The 16,876-nt window shown below is 36.1% G+C and overlaps 1 protein-coding gene and 1 long non-coding RNA gene across 4 annotated transcripts; one reads left to right on the top strand and one right to left on the bottom strand.

The window, feature by feature from the left end:
* On the top strand, positions 1-13,473 carry LOC145218632 (hephaestin-like protein). Of its 3 annotated transcripts, none has more exons than XM_080086036.1 (27): positions 1-338; positions 409-614; positions 924-1,070; positions 1,857-2,005; positions 2,165-2,252; positions 2,321-2,535; positions 2,624-2,773; positions 2,991-3,146; positions 3,348-3,525; positions 3,851-4,047; positions 4,552-4,708; positions 5,017-5,141; positions 5,830-5,962; positions 6,481-6,594; positions 6,875-6,993; positions 7,248-7,434; positions 7,761-7,982; positions 8,324-8,422; positions 8,491-8,564; positions 9,114-9,282; positions 9,542-9,706; positions 9,908-10,101; positions 10,408-10,573; positions 11,075-11,202; positions 11,468-11,801; positions 12,203-12,348; positions 12,767-13,473. In XM_080086036.1, the coding sequence occupies exons 1-27, from the start codon at positions 214-216 to the stop codon at positions 12,968-12,970; spliced, it is 4,347 nt and encodes a 1,448-aa protein (XP_079942162.1). In that variant the 5' UTR covers positions 1-213; the 3' UTR covers positions 12,971-13,473. The 3 variants fall into 3 exon arrangements, with proteins under 3 accessions (XP_079942162.1, XP_079942164.1, XP_079942165.1); XM_080086038.1 differs by having other exon boundaries at positions 11,090-11,202; XM_080086039.1 differs by having other exon boundaries at positions 1,857-1,987.
* Positions 13,474-13,865: 392 nt separating this feature from the next.
* LOC145217728 (uncharacterized) lies at positions 13,866-14,868 on the bottom strand. Its single transcript, XR_013857467.1, has 2 exons — positions 14,789-14,868; positions 13,866-14,689 (listed from the first exon to the last, which is right to left on the bottom strand). It is a non-coding gene; the product is annotated as an uncharacterized LOC145217728 (long non-coding RNA).
* Between the last annotated feature and the right edge of the window lie 2,008 nt (positions 14,869-16,876).

Consider the following 16,876-nt stretch of genomic DNA (forward strand, 5'->3'; position numbering starts at 1 on the left):
CAACAAATTTGTTAGAAATCGTTGTTTTAACTACCTTATCGTAGAGTATTTAGGTTTAGGTACAGGCACAAAAACGCAGGCCCATGCACGTAGCATGTTCAGCAAGTGTGAATTTACCAACTAGTAAACAGTCGCTGTTCAGGCGTTACGCTTGTGTGATTTGTTTGACATCAGCAACAGACAAGCAAACAATCAGTCGGAAAGCGATTTAGGATGATGAAGCTTGCTGTAGTTATCAGTTTGGTGTTGTTGTCTTGCATATGTCAAGTGAAGTCTAAACAACGCACATATTACATAGCAGCAGTTGAAATTGACTGGAACTACAACGGTCCTGACAGGCATGTTTATGTGGCTATTTGTTGTTTAGATGCTAGCTCTATAATCTTAAACTTTACCTTTCTCCTACAGTTTAGATGCATCTTCAAACTTTCGTAAAACGGTATTCAGGGAGTACAAGGATGGCTACTTTAAAAGGCAAAAGCCACATCCGACGACGTTAGGGTATTTTGGACCAACTTTAGTAGCTGAGGTGGGCGATACAATCGTAATTCGGTTTAAAAATTTGGCAAACATCTCGTGTAACATCATTGGGCAAGGTGTTCAACTAAATTCAGGTTGGTGTAAGTTAACTTGTTTTACACACAAGGGTAGGCCTATTTTGTGCAAAAATAATTTAAGTCTGGCATTGTTTTCTTATGTCTCTTTGTTTTGCCACTTACAATAACATGAACGAAGACCAGTTTTTTACTGAAAGTACCACACCTTTATTCCGTTTTGACTTTAGGTAACGAAACAAATCAATACTGTCAAAGGTCCGGTGCGAATTTAGCGATTTTTTGTAAGCAATGAAAACTTCAACACATTGTAGGCTTTTTCCAACTTGTATATAGCCTGCATTATAAACGCAGCAAAAATATTAACAGATTCAGGAAATCATGCTATTGAAAATGGAGAACAAACAATACAAACGTGGACAATTCCCCACGTCTCTTCGCCAACCTACGACGATCCAGCGTGTGTAAATAGATTGTACTACAGCAATGTAAATCCAGCTTTCAACCTTAATGCAGGTTAGGCGAAATAAGCATATAGAAAACCTGTCACCTTTACATTCTTTATTAGTGACCCCTCGATCGTCCGCACATTGTTTTAACGTATTTTCAGTTGTTTTCCTGCATGGCTATGCAGTTTAGCAGACAATAGATGGAACTCTGTCTGTAGCCTATGGTAAATTGTGATGTACCCAAGCTTAGGTTTGCCAAATTTATTCGCCTGAATCCGAGATATTTACGAATATTTTTAAACTGAAAAAACAACTTTGGAGCGCAAAACGTTTCTTTCCGGCTAATTACGTATCACCCAATCTTTTGAAGTGCGCTATAGCCTTTGATTCGGCCATTTTTTTTTCGGCAAATAAACTGCCGAATATTTCTTGGTTTACGTTATACCATTTAAATTACGTCTTTGCGATTTGCATGATGGTCCTAGCTTAAGTTTTTGCTGTGCCATCCCCTTTAAAGATCAAATTATTGAACAGCCCAAAATGATTCCCAATAAGTGTCCAATTTTTTGGGTTTATATATAACATACGTAAAAATATATGATTTAACTCATACTATTCCATATATTCGTAAGTGCAAGTCTAGATTGAACGGTGCGACGATTATGACGTCATCATCTATAATTGTTACGCGGTTTGTTGTTTGTCTATTTTGCAATATTTGCCGAAATTATCCCCCGCTTAGTTTGACGTCTACAACTAATGTGTCGGTAATGTATATTTCGTAGCCCCTTTGCCCTTTTCGCCTCCCTGTCTACGCCATTTAGATAAGCGCTAAATCCTTAATTTTGTTCAGGGCTTGTCGGAACATTAATTATTTGCAAAATCGGTTGGATCGCGAATGTTGTTGATCACCTTCATCCGCCTATTGTGCTATATTTTACGATTACAGAAGAATTTTCAAGAGTATCTACCGATCACAATCATGTGAGCGTTTATAACGTTGTAAGTCGTACAGAATGCGAATTGTTTTTAAACCTTTTTTATCAAACAACTACTTTTTTGGCAGGCATTTGGTAAAGTAAAAATATGTCCTAGAAAAGTTCGATACAACACTTTGTTTCGATTTTTTCTCAATTGATATTAACGATTCTGCTTTTATAGATGTATTACCACGTTAATGGTTTTAGCAACAGCACATTTCAAACCACAGGCTTATGTTATCAACAAACACAAACGTGGTATCTTGCGGGTACGTCAAAGGCACATCTATTTTTGCTAAACTCCCGAAACAAACTCCAGCATCACATTTCCTTTTAGGCATCTCTAGCAAAGCAACTGCGTTTTCAGTCCACTTGGAAAATCACGTGATTCAGGTGAGGTCATCGCACGTATCAAACATCGTCACGCTGACGTCAGGTTCAACCGAAGTTATTGAAGTCGACCAAACTGTTGACCCGCCAGGTTCATGGCGTTTCTACAGCAAGATTGATCATCAGTATTTAAATGGAATGATTGGAGCCGTTCAAAACCAGGTCTTGTAAATATGAAAAGAAATTACGTCAACCGCACCAGTCAAATTAATGATATCGAATATGCAAATTTGCTCTTTTTATTACATAGGATTGTGGTACTAGAAATATATTTGGACGCTGGTGGAATCGCTTAACAGGACATAACCACAGAAATAGACAACCAAACAGAAATACGTCTCGCTGGCCAAATCTGTTTCACAATTCCAACAATGACAATTCCCAACCGTCGGTTAGAAAGGTATATATCGTACGCCAACTTCACTATGATTTGAATAGCAAATTAAGCTTCGCTTTTTAACGATAGAAAATATCAACCTGCCTCTAACATGCCCTTGCAAAATTTCAACGTGCCCTAAACCTTAATGCTTTTTCTTGTAGTTCTTGTTTAGTGCTCCAGTTTAAACTGTGTCCATGCAGGAGTGTCATGTCGTATATAATAAAACCTTTATGTATAGGTGAGAACGTACTACATTGCTGCAAAAGAAGAGTTATGGAATTACGCACCATATAATTACAACCTTCTTACTGGAGAAAAGCTTACATACAAATTTGCCGATTCAAAACCTTATTACGAAGATGGGAAATTTCGCATCGGTTCAACATACATGAAAGTAAGAAAACTTTTTTCTACACTTTTCCTCCCATTTATTTGCTGTCAGATGTGTTGATAGCTGGATACGGTAAATAACTTTGTTGTAAAAAAGTGCAGTTTATTCGCAGGTAAAAACGACATTTTTTGTTTGATGTTATCATTATCAATCGTATATTCGTAGACTTTTAGGTCGAAAATAATAATTTGTTTGTCTGTACAGGTTCGTTATGTTATGTTCACTGACGAAACGTTTACTCAAGAAGTAGAAACAAATCGAAGTCATGGTTTTCTTGGCCCGGTTATACGAATACAAACCGATGAAACACTGAGGATAGTATTCAAAAATCTCGCCTCAAAACCGTTCAACATCTATCTTGATGGTCTTTTAAACTTTCAAAGTATAACCTTCCTAAATTGCTATGAATTAAAGAAAAATTTGTGATTAAGATGAGAAGAGTTGGAATGAAAAACGTATCGAATCAAAACATACAAAAAGTTAAAAATTTGAATTAATTTTTTTTTGTGATTAAAATTTTTCTTGTAGCCCTTTTCATTAGGTTACGACTCAGTTTTATTTTATTATCAACCTTACACAAAAGAATAGGAGAAAACACGTTTAGCCAGTGTGGGTTTATAACAAAATAGTTTGTGCATTATGACAAACAGTACACGTATAAGCACGATCACACCAAACCGTTTCTTTTACATTGTTTTTTTTAACAGATGACGAAATTGCACCTGGGGATAACCACACATACGAATACAACGTAACTCAAAAACATGGACCTGCTTTAAATGAGAAACTGTGCTGGACGAGATCGTATTATTCTAACGTGAACCCGGTCAGGGATGTTGCTAGTGGTTTGATGGGACCCTTACTTGTCTGCAAATCAAGTTCTTTGACTGCTGATGGGTTACAGGTGAATTTACTTCTTAACAACTTACAACGCTATGATGCGACGCTATAACAACTTACAAGAAATTATGGTGTTGTTGCTGGTTCGATCAAAATTAATGTTTTTCAAAACTTCAAGAGTGCAAGTTTTGTTTCGATCATGCTATTTTTAAAGTATATAGCCACTATAGCGTTCATCACTTTGGGAAAACCCTGTTTGTTAGAATAAAACTCAAAAATTCGGTTTGTGGGATTATTTGCTGAAACTAAAATTCATTATTTACTGCATCTTCGGCTCTGGTTGCTTTTTACTACAATTAACTGATAACTAATGCTACCTGTAAACTCATGTTTTAAGGGAGAATATGTTGAAACCGATAGTTTCTTAATACTATTGAAAGAGGGAGGGTATACACACTACAGTTTTAGTTTTAACCTGATGAAGAGCGTTTTATTTTATCGTTTAAACTTTCCAAGATGGTAACAAATTATCTTTACCCAAATATGAGAGCTATTTTTTTACTCTTAGGACGGAATAACGAAAGAGATGTTTTTGTATTTTTCCACCATTAATGAAAACCTAAGCTGGTACATCGATGAAAATATTGCTGCTACAACACTAACAAGAAACGTCAGCCGATCGTTTTTAAAATCAAACGAGTTTATCGAATCCAACAAAATGTCATGTGAGCTCTTGCGTTTTTTTTACATTTTTGATTTTGTAAAATGTAATTACCAAATGCAATTGCCTTTTTAGGCCTTTAAATAAAGTTTTTGAGCCCTTAACTATGCCAGCCTCGTCGTTGGTGCCGTTGTATTGAAAAGAGACATTGAACTTTTAGACGAGCTTAAACTTCACTGAAATTCACATAAGGCAGCTAGACTTCATTCTTGCATAATTTATACTTTATAAAAGTTGCGTTTTAAGCCAAAACGGGGCACTAGTGGTAAGTTTTAACATACACGAATATAATTGGTTGCACTCTATTCCAAGCAATCAACGGTTATGCTTACGGGAATCTACTAGGATTGGAAGGAGAAGTTGGGGATAAAATCAGTCTTCATATTTTGTGCAGTGGGACTGATTTGGATCTTCACAGCATCAGCATTGCTAACCAGGTATGTAACACTTTCTATTCAAATTAATGTTCGTAAAACCTGAAAATTATGTAATAAAGTACGATTAAGAGACAAAACGAGTAACCCCAAAACAGAAAAGTTTTGCATTTAGCACAATGGTAGCTTGGACTGAGATTCAGAGGTAATGATTTCTGAGAGTAAATTTCGCCGCTTTTATTCCGCATAAGACTTACGTTTGAGCAACGGCTGGGAAAACCAAACCTTTCTATTGTTATAACACAGATATATTTGGTGTTTAGGCCTCTTGCTTTTACCCCTTACTTTTCGAATTAAGCTTACTTCTTAGAAAAAAATACGTTTACGATCACAAACATTTGATGTAATGTTGTCACTAACTTTGTAGAGCCAAGTTAATCTTACAAAAGGCCGAATGTTTTTTGACTTGAAAATGCCGTGACGACAATACAGCTTCTACAATACGCAACCTAAACGACTTCGCATTGGTCACGTGACGAATTCGGCCGTTGTGATTGCTTAAATAAAATGCCCCTTGGGCGAAAAAGGATTACATTTTGGTAATATTCCGGCCGTACCACCAAGTATAAAAGCCCCATTCGAAGCTGTTTGGTTTGGCCGAAAACAACAACAATCGTTTTTCTGAATTTTTTTTTTAAAATTGGGTAAAAAAAGAAAATTGTAGAAACTGTACAGCTTACTGTGTTTTAAGATGTTCAGCGAAGAACTTTCCTACGACCAAGTTGACCAAAGCAACGTGATAACGTCCAGTCAAGTTCAACTTCATTCAGTTGAGTTGGCACCTGGAAGTTCTAAAACAGTTTACTTCACTCCACAAACCGCTGGTCGGTCACATTTTGCTACAAGTATTCTGTTTCGAAATATTTGAAATACTATTTGTCTCGAGGTTATAATTAGAGGTGTACCGAATATTCGGTTTGCCGAATTTATTCGGCCGAATCGATCATTTTTGCAAAGATTCGGTTTCGGCCGAATCGAAATTTAGCCGATTCGGTACATCACTAGTTATAATCCTTACATGAGTGACTTAAGTTGAATGCTGACTCTTTTCGAGTCTGTTCAAGCCAATGTTTGTTGGGGACTCGATATACAATTTGACCTACTGAGTTACGAAAAATTCCAATCTTGGTGCAGTTAAAGGCCCGAAAAACTGTTGAGCGAAGTTTATTTGCTGTCTTTATCACGTAAATGTATAAGGCTGTTTATAAAAATATGCACTTTTGTACTGGAAATTATTTAGATAAGACAAACAATAAATCTTCTGTAAAAACACATTGCTGCAAGCATCTTTAGTAAAAAATATGTAGTTTGTTTTGTCGGCCTAATATGCTGTTAATATCAGGTAAACACTTGATTTCGACTCAAAATCTTGAGGCCCGAAGAAAAGGAATGGAAGCTTATTTTGTTGTCACTTCCAATTCAACGAGATCATTGCCCCAAAGCACTGAAGAAGCGGGTAATAATTTATAAAGAAGCTGCGCCAGAATAAATTCTATAGGTCTTAAGTTGGTTGAAGTAACAGCTCAAACATTTGACAAAAATTTTTTTACCAGAATATTTTATACCGCTTCTTTCTAACAGACCGGTTATACTGAATACACGTTGTGAATACATGGAATTGTTTTTGACGTCCGTTTGGGGGAAACTGGAGGACCTATTTGCCCAAAATACCATTATTCCTTGTTGCTTATTAGGTAGTGGTGTTGACTTGCGTTAATTTTATTTGTTTTTGTCAGCTGGCAGTGGGTACGTGAGATGGTATTACATTGCCGCAGTGGAACAAATGTGGGATTACAATCATCATGACCGTGATACAAATGGAGGGAACAGTTCAAACAACACAGTCTACAAGAAAGTAAGTACCATGCATGCATGAAGTGCACTCTAGCTATGCGTAAAATCGTGAACTTTGTTGCTAGGTTGTGTAAATTTGAAACCCATTTTTTGTCAGCACATGTAAAAAAAAACTGTATTTTATTTTGCTCACATCGATTCGTATACCCACCGATTAACGCAGATATGTTAAAAAACATTCCGGATTATTAAAATAAGGCACCCCATTGTTTTAGACAAGAATATATCTGCAAACATGTTTTCCTCTTTCACCAGGTCATATACGAAGAATATTCTGATGATACCTTTACGCGGAAAAAACAAAAAGATCCCAAACTCGGATTGTTGGGTCCAGTCATCAAAGCAGAAGTTGGTGACACAATAAAAGTTGTGTTTAACAATCAAGGTTGTCAACCTTTCTCGGTTCAACCAAAGGGTCTTGTGTTTGACCTCGAGGATGCTGGTAAATTTATCAAAGTTAACAAAACAAATAGTTAATCCCCGTCTGCAGTATACTGGCACATACTTGAATGAAAATTGTGTTGCAAAGTAGACCAAACGATTTGTCCTTGTTCATACTGTACAAAACCTGCTATGTAACTTGTTTAGTTTGGCTTTCTTGCCAGCTGCAAAATGGTAATAAAATGTTTCGAAACCGTTGCCTTCAACAGCTTATTTTTCATGGTAGGAAATCTGTATTTGCTTCAAATCTGTAATTAGCCATGGGATTGACTGTTCCGCGTGCTTTTTGTGTTGTCTAAGTTACTTCATTGCGAGTTTTGTTGTTAGGTGACTGGGTTCTTGCCGACAATGATGTTCGAACCGACTTTTCTCGATTTGAACCCGAGTTTGTGAATAGAGGATCGGTTTTTACCGGACATACCCACACATATACATGGCGAGTTCCTGAGTCGGCATCATTTGTTGGAAGTTCTAACCCATCTGAATGTGCCTCCTCGTATTATTTTTCATCCACTGATCCACGCAGAGATATACATTCTGGTCTTATAGGTAAACGCAGGCAGCAATTTTATTACGTAATGAATGCCTGCAAAAAATGAACATAAGAGCGGTTCTGACTTTTCATTCCGGTTCGGGTTTTACTAAATAAGGGAATATTCAGCCATACATTCGCGCCCTGACTATTTTTGCAAATGTCATAACAGACCAACGGATCTGTCTTCACTTAATATCAGAACTGCAGACGACCAGCGTTAGTGTAAACTTTTCTTTTCGAAACAGAAATATTAATTTCGTCTATTTAAATCGTCACTTTTCGTCTTATTTAAGTATATTCCTGACACATTCTTGTCGTAAAGCAGAAGCACAGAATCAAAATACCTCACTTTCAGGTCCATTATTGCTGTGCAACCCTGGTGTACTGGGCACACAGGGCGAGGATGACGTCATTCGATATGACGTAGATCGGGAGTATCACGTTTTGTTGAAAGGTAAATTACAAACGTACACGAACGAATGATATTTTTATGAAAGAAATAGCGTCATATTTTTTGTACAGAATTTGACGAGTCTCAAAGTTGGTATGCTGAAGAAAACATGGATACCGGAAATTGGAACCATAACGGAACGAACGTAAAAACAAACGTTTTTAAATTTTAACATAATAATTGTTTCTTTCAAAGTCAAACAGTGTAAATAAGGTCCTGGAAAAGTCTTGTTTGATGGTCTACGATTTTGCGCCATTGCGGAGATATTGTAAAGAAATGTGATTTTGGTGCAATATTGTAAAAGTAAACTATTTGTTTTCAGCGGAACGATCCTATATTTATCATCATTGTCTTAAAAGCCATAGAAATAAAACAACATTTTAAGCCTACGCAACATGACCGAGGCAAATTATTGGAAACAATAAAAAGATTTTTCAGGGAATTTTTAGAAGATATGGCCAACACTTGTGACGCCTTTGCGACTTGTGGCAGAATGTTGTTTCGGCAATAATATATTTACCGTATCGACACCTGGACCGTTTCGGCAAACTTTTACCCCTGAATGGTTCTCATAACGTTGAAAATACAAAAAGTACCAATGTATGCTAGAAATTTTACGAAAAAAAACATGATTTTACAAAAAAATAATTTGTAACTATACTAACTAGTTTTTCTAAAAACTATATAAACGCAGATGTACGCATCAGTCAATGGTTTATCGTTCGGCTCATTGGAAGGAATTGAAATGGAGCCTGGCGAAAGAATTGCATGGCATACTATTTCCATGGATAGTGTTGCGAGGTCCATGTATTTTGAAGGCGATCCGGTTCTAACGTATATGAATACGGGAAGTGTTACTTCAAGTATGACGCTTAGAATTTAAGTTCCTATGATCAGGACAATGCATTTTGGGTTGCAACTAATCTTAATAACTTCATGATTCGATGCTGCAGAGTGTTCGACCATCATCCATCAATTGTGTCCTCCACATTTTTTTGCTTCATAATATGTAACGTTGTTCGGCTAATTCCGGCTTGCTAATTGTGTTCAACTCAATCTTAAACCCAGAACATCTAGAAAACAACGTTCAAATTGTACCTAAGCTTTAGTTTTTTTTACAAGGTTACGTTGAAACTGTGAGCAAAGTGGCCGTTAAATCGTTGCTTCCTGGAACATCGTCTACATTCACAATGGTGCCATCAAGTACTGGAAAATGGAAGTTCGGAGATTTTGCAGCGGAATCAATAGAAAAGGGAATGTATGGCTATTATCGAGTCAGACCAAAAGGTTTGCAAAAATAAAATAAAATGGCATAAAAACGACGCAAATAGCTCAGATTTAAATGATTTTAACAAAATCGTACACGGGAACGGTCCAATTTGGGTCAACACATTATCTGCAAGAATTTGATTCTCTACACTTAAGTGTTTAAATAAAACAAGATAAGCTCTAAACTGAACTAAAATTTGTATGTTAATTTTTTTGTAGAGTGTAGCAATGCGCTGGGCTTGGAGTCGGGTTTAATATCGCAAAGTCAAATGACGTCATCGTCTGTTTACGTCACAAGAGCCCGCTTCGGTCGCCAAATAGCAAAGTGGAAGGCCGACTACGGTAGACTAAACAAAAAAGGACAAATAAACGCGTGGATTCCAAGTCGATCCGACGATAGCCCATGGATACAGGTGACGTTAATAAGTCTCCTTTATGTATAAGTCTCCTAAACCAAAGTCTTTTTTAAACTTAGTTTTGCTAATATTTTGTTACCCAACGACCAACTTACCCACGCGATTCAGCCCCGTAATAAATGCTACTTTTCTACAAATCTCCATGATAAAACAAGAAAAAACATACGGGATATCTATCGCCTGGGAAATATGTCAATAAAGACTCCAAACACAATACTCAGTGTATCGTGTTTGGGCTTGAATACTGTTGCACTTTAATAAATCACTTTTATCTTTACAGACGTTTATATCTTACATTTACAGGTTGACTTGGAAACACCAGTACGTGTTACAGGAATTAAACTGCAAGGCACAGCTGACGGTCACACGAGAAAATATGTTACCAAATTCAAAATTTTGTACAGTATTGATAATAGACAATGGGCTTTTTATCGGCGACAAGGAACTGACTTTGACATGATTTTTCAAGGTTAGTCAAGTTACCTACCTTATTCGGAAACGTTGGATTAGATTTTCTTTGTTTTTTCTCGTAAATACCAGTTTTATTCATTTTTTTCACAAAAAATCGTCCGAATTTGTTCAACGTTACAGTCAGAATTACTATTGTACGGTTGTAAAAAAAAGAAAAAATACAAAAAATACAAAGAAAAAATGCAAAAAGTTTGCTTTAGACTTACTTTACAAGTTTTAAAAGGTTTTTTTTTACTCGACATAATAAGAGACTTAATTAAACGTTTTTAACCTGCGGATTTAGTTTTTATACCGATAAACAGTTATTTTTAACGTGCACATTTTGCGACATTAGGTTGAATATTTTGCCCACTTATGGAAAATACACTATTACGAATTTTCAATTGAGCTTCATTTTTGCTGCAAAACGTCCATTATCGGTCACGTTATTTTTTTGCTCCATACCACACAAAACGATAAATTAAGTTTTTAATTTACCATTGTGCGTTTACCACATCAGGACTTGGTTCTGCAGGAAACTATTTCTACAACGAACAAGTTACTCGAACTTTTTCCCCTCACCTTTTGACCAGATACATTCGACTCATGCCTATTTCATGGCAGAACCAGCCTGCTGTAAGAATGGAGGTAAAAGACATTTTCTTTTAGCTTTATGTTTCGACACCCATTTTCGCTTGTCAAAATGTACCCATATCCATTGTCAAATGTTTATGCTTGTCATCTGTTTTGTCAAAACTTTATTCCGGATCGTATTCTTTAAAACAAACATTTTCTGTGGTATAGTTTTCTAACTTAATCATTCTTGTATAAAAGCACTGGTCGAGCACACGATAATCTGCAGACAGTCCACACTGTTTCGACCTGTAAGGTTAATCTCTCTTGTTTTCTAAAGTTGCTTGGTTGTTCATTGGAAGGACGATGCGAAGATCCACAAGGGATTACTACTGGAGAAATTCCTGACCAATCACTGACCGCCTCGTCGATTTTTGTCTACAAACGACTGATCAGATGGGAACCTCGATTTGGTCGACTTCATTATGAACCAAACAGTGATGGAAATAACGATGAAAGGGCTCACGGTCACGGAAATGATAATGATGATCACAGACGTCGTTATTCTAGTAACCGTGGCAACCGTGGTAACGATAAAAAATTCCTGATTGATTACGCGCCAGCATGGGGACCGAGCAAGAATAACCGGAGACAATGGATTCAGGTTGATTTAGGTACTTTGATAAAAAAGGTTTTTTGTAAGTCCCTTTTAAAACAGCTTTTATTTTTTGTTTGTTCCACGTTGAAATTATGGTTGTGATATTCTATAAAAGACTTTAGGTTTGCAAATTCATTTCTTTTAAGACAGCCAAATTTATTTCTTATATTTTTGTAAAAACTGAAAGTATGACATTTCTTACAAAACGTCAAAATTATGAAAACGATTAAGCAGAACATATAAAAGTAACCATGACGAAAATACGATTTAGGGTCCATAAATTAGAATTGCAAAAATGCAGTTAAGTATTTTGTAGAATGGTTGTAAAACTTTAATAGCCTAAACTGTCACGCTGTCAGTAGACGTCCAAGGCTTAAAGACGAATAAAGTGATTGACAGGATCATTTTTTTCTGCAGGTCACAACATAAAAGTGGGTGGAGTTGTTACACAAGGAGTAAGATACCGAAGATCCGAACTCTTTGTTAAAAGTTTTATTCTTCGCTACTCAGTGGACGGTTTCAATTGGAATGTATACCAAGATCCTGTCAGTGGCCAAGCAAAGGTACATAAAATAGAAAACAGTTTTTTTATAGCTGTTGTGCATTTGCCACGAAATCAAATGCAAATTAGACCTGCACACTCTATATGTAGTCAGTGTAGGTTTAAAACCAGGTTGTTGTTGTTTTCTGGGAGCTTAAATAAATTTTCAATTTTCATCACCCAAATGTACACTGGATGATAGTAAAAAGGATAATAAATCTCAATACCTCGTTAACACAGGCTGTTATAACTTTTAAATTACCTGTGAGTGATAGGCCTACTTAAAATAAATGACCAATTCAGATACCAAAAATAGCTGAAAGTGTATCCCCTACTTGTGGCCCAAATAAGCTTATACGTCACTTCCCCTGAACAGCTGGTTATGCCATAATAAACGGTAGTTTCGAAAAAATCGAATTCTTACAGATCATTTCTATTAGGTTTTTAGAGGTAACATCGACCCAATTAACCCTGTAACACAACTTCTTCAAAATCCGGTCGTAGCAAGATACGTACGGATTCAGCCTTGGACTTGGAGGGGGCGGATAGCTATTCGCTTTGAAATTCTTGGTTGTGCAGTTGGTTACGATAGCAATACTTACGATAGCGTCACTCCAGTACCTGAAAATTGTATTGCTAAGTAATAATTACCGCGAAATGTAATCCACTTTCCTGATGTTTTATCTTCAAAAAAATTATTTTTTTCACATTGTAATTACTGTGATGAAACATTTTCATCCGTTTTGTAGTGAGTGCTAATAATTTGGTCTACTTTGTGATCGCGTGGAAACTATGTTTCGAGTGCCCATTTTACAATTAGGTATTGTTACAAAGTTTTGCAACCAACATTTCTGTTTTCGATTTGCCTATAATACCCTATTTAGCGGTTCTGGTCCTGTCATGTTTAAATAAACGTATTAATGTAAGTTCTCTATGGCGACCAAACAAAATATCAGTCACGCTTGAGTTCCACGTTACGTCAAGCGGTAAGCACTTAATGTAAAGCGGCAGGTACTGGGATACCGTTGATACACAAAAATAACAATCAAAATGAAACGCGCTTATGACGTCATAACCACACTCCCGCATTACTTGTTTTAGCTATTTACCTCTTGCAACAAGGTAAATGATGCGGTTTAAACCATTTTGGCTATATGTTTGAATATTTTTAGTGATTTTTTAAACAAAATGATAGTATTTAGAATTAAAACAAGAACAAATAAAAAAGATAGTCGCTGTCGTATATGAACATGTAAATTTTAGGCTTTTGAGTGACATTATACAAATTTTTATTTTAAACAATATATTTTCGCATGAATGCGTGGCAAACATAAAGAATTTAATTGTTAAGGATTTGTTCTGCACCTAATTGTGTCCTATGTCGGTTCTTTGGCTAAAATCCCAATTCCTAATGCTACCCAATGTGGAGCACATAAAATTTTGTGCATTTTGGGTGCATAAAACATTAATATTTGTATATTTGCTATAGCTTGATTGAGTACTGGCCACTTTTAACTTAAATAGCAATGTTACATAAAAAAAACTGTTACATTTTTGTTTTATTTTTCAGCAAATTACAATGCAATACAGTTGTTAAAAATATTAAACAAAAACAGTATAAACAAAACAGTATAAACACAACAGAATCAAACTTGTTAAAGATCAATTAATGCTTTACATTTTGCAAATAAGAACTTGTTCTCCAGCGATGCTGAAGATACCACCACGTGCAATGTTAAACTATTTTGCAGTTTACTTTTGGCCAAACACAAAGAAATAATGCAGAAAGGGTTTCAAGTTTCTTAATCAACCAATATGATGTTAATCTAATCTATAACAGTACTCAAAATGTGTAGATTATTTACTTTTGTTAAGCTTTCTCTTAATTCAATCCCTTTCAGTATGCCTGTCATAAAATGTTTGGTTGGCTTGTACTGAGTTTTGATGTTTTGTTCTTGGGTCAAATGCAAACAGCAAGCATCCTGACAATGACAAACAAGAAGGAAACATTTCAAAGTAAAACTGATGCCAATTACTGCAACGTTTGACTGGAACTGTACTTGCCACACTTTTATCAGCTATTTTTGTGTGATTGCAAGATTATCTGAATGGCTAGAATTTTTCTTTTTTAAAATTTGGATATTTTTGTCTAAATGTAACAAGTTTGCATTTCAAAACCGTATATTAAACCGATTTCAGATGTCCTTTATCACAAACTTATAGTGCTTGGCCAAAGTGCTTCTCCTTGTAAAGATTTAGTAAGTTTTGGCAGTGACAGTTGGTTTGCATCCAGCTGGTATGAGATAATAGATTCATGATCAATAGAAAGTATCCGTTCTCCCAGTAAATCTTACTTTTATGTTCTGAAACAAAATTAAAAAATGGGTGATGACATGTATTAGGAACTAGAATGTGCCTGGCATGCATTGGATTTCATGAAATAAGGCTATACACAGACTTACCACAAGTATAATGAACGACACAACATTAAGGTTGTTTAACAGCAGCGATCCTGTGTGTACAGAAAAGTCTTAATACAAACATTTTTACTTAAAAACGATGCAGTGAGCACAAAAATATGAATTGCAACTTACCACTAGCAGGCTACAATTTAAAATCGTAGAATCGACTACTGTACGGTGTAATTAGGCGCATTACAGCATTTAGCAAAATAGACGGCGCTGTTTGAAGCATAAAAATCGAAAACCACAAGCATATATAATTTGCTGACTTTTAAAAAATATCTTACCAGCCGTTACAATACATTTACCTCTAGTTTGCTACAGCGAATAACCTCGATAGGGGTCACGCACCAAAAGGACGGTGACTTTTAACATACATAATTGACAATTTCTGCTCAATAACTAATATAATAGTTTAACTAGGCTTAAAACACCATTTTTAGGGTTTCGCGCCAAATGCGTTGATTTCTTCTTGACAACGGTAACCCAGTACCTGCCGCTTTACATTAAGTGCTTACCACGTCAAGCTTTGTAAATATCGTCATGCATGGGTAAGCATTATGCAGATGTCTGCAAAAACTTGTGCAAGCTATGTTTAGTGATCAGTTTTACTTTCGATTTCGTGGATAGCTTACCTAGTCTGTGACAGTTTGTTACTGTCCTTTTTGGGTTAGATGTAAGTTGTAAGATCCTGATGTGGACTCAAAGATCCCCATTTCCCCCAGATTGGAAAGTTTTATTTTTGCGCGGAGGATATTTTTTTCGTCAAAATAATTGCGCGGATTTTTGCGCGGAATTACAAATTTCTGCTCGGATCAATAGACTTTTGATTGACAGGTGGATTTAACCATTAACGCAATTTGTATGTAACGCCTGCAAGACTATCCAGCCGACAAAAAGAACAACTAAATAAAGAAATAAACACGACGAATCTTCAGTTTTGCTCTATTGCGAACGCAGCTGTTCTGCTAGATTCTACAATTTTTCATTTTCATAACGATTCAAACATTTTGCTGATTTGTTTTGTGGGGTTAGTTTTTGTTTGCCAAACTGCTCTTAACTGTTTTTAGTTGTTTGTCATACATAAATCATTATTTTATGTAACTTAACCAGCCGACAGTCACTTTAATAGTCAAACTACGTCCTAAAAATACAGATAAATGTACTTTTAACGACTAAGTTAGCGAAATAGAAATGTTATTTCAAGCGTGACGATCGGTAAGTTTCGATGTGCTTGACTGATTTACGTGGATTCTTCGCGAAAAAAGGCTTGTGACGACATAGAACTTCATTGTAAAACGAAAATATAAAATTTTAAAGAAAGTTTATTATAGTTACCTACGAAAGCTGTGCTAAGTTGCGCGGACAAATTTTTTTTGCGCGGATTACACGTAAAATGCCTAAATTTGCGCGGATTACAAGGGGAAATCCAAAATATTGCGCGAAGGATAAATCCTCCGCGCAGGCCATTCTTTCCAATCTGGCATTTCCCCAACCTATGCAAAGCTACAAGAAACGCCCAGCATACATGCACTTTTCTATTTCTGGCTTAGTTGAACTTTTAGAACAAGTCAAGTCCTTTAGACAACTGTCCATTATTTTGAACCCATACTACAGAAGGAGTCACTGAAAATCTACACCTATAGGTCATAGGTGTATAGAGTGGGCACTGACTGGGCAACGAATTTTGCTTCACAACTTGTAGAATGCCTATAACTGTATTACTGTAGAATGCCTTGTGTACAAAGTACAAAGCCATGTGTTTAGCAGCAAGCAGTATATACTTTCCAATTTGTTAGTTAGAAAAAGTCTGAAAAAAAACTTTATTTGACAAACACTGAGTTACTGATTTATACCATTTATAACTTTTATTGCAACGTTTAATTGATTTGTCTGTATTCAGGAAATTTTGTAGACTTATAGACCAGTCTGCAGAACATGGCAGTTCCCGACGAGATCTCGTGCATGCAGGACCAACATGTCCCGCGTGCACGACCCTTAAGTTCGTGTGCAAGGCCAAGTTCAGCAGTCGCAAAGCAAGTAAATGGGTCAAAGCAGTACAATTAAATGCCTTTTGTGCGAAATTTC

The sequence above is a fragment of the Phallusia mammillata genome, chromosome 3 (genome assembly GCF_965637545.1).
Source record: "Phallusia mammillata chromosome 3, kaPhaMamm4.hap1.1, whole genome shotgun sequence".
NCBI classification, from domain to species: Eukaryota; Metazoa; Chordata; class Ascidiacea; order Phlebobranchia; family Ascidiidae; genus Phallusia; species Phallusia mammillata.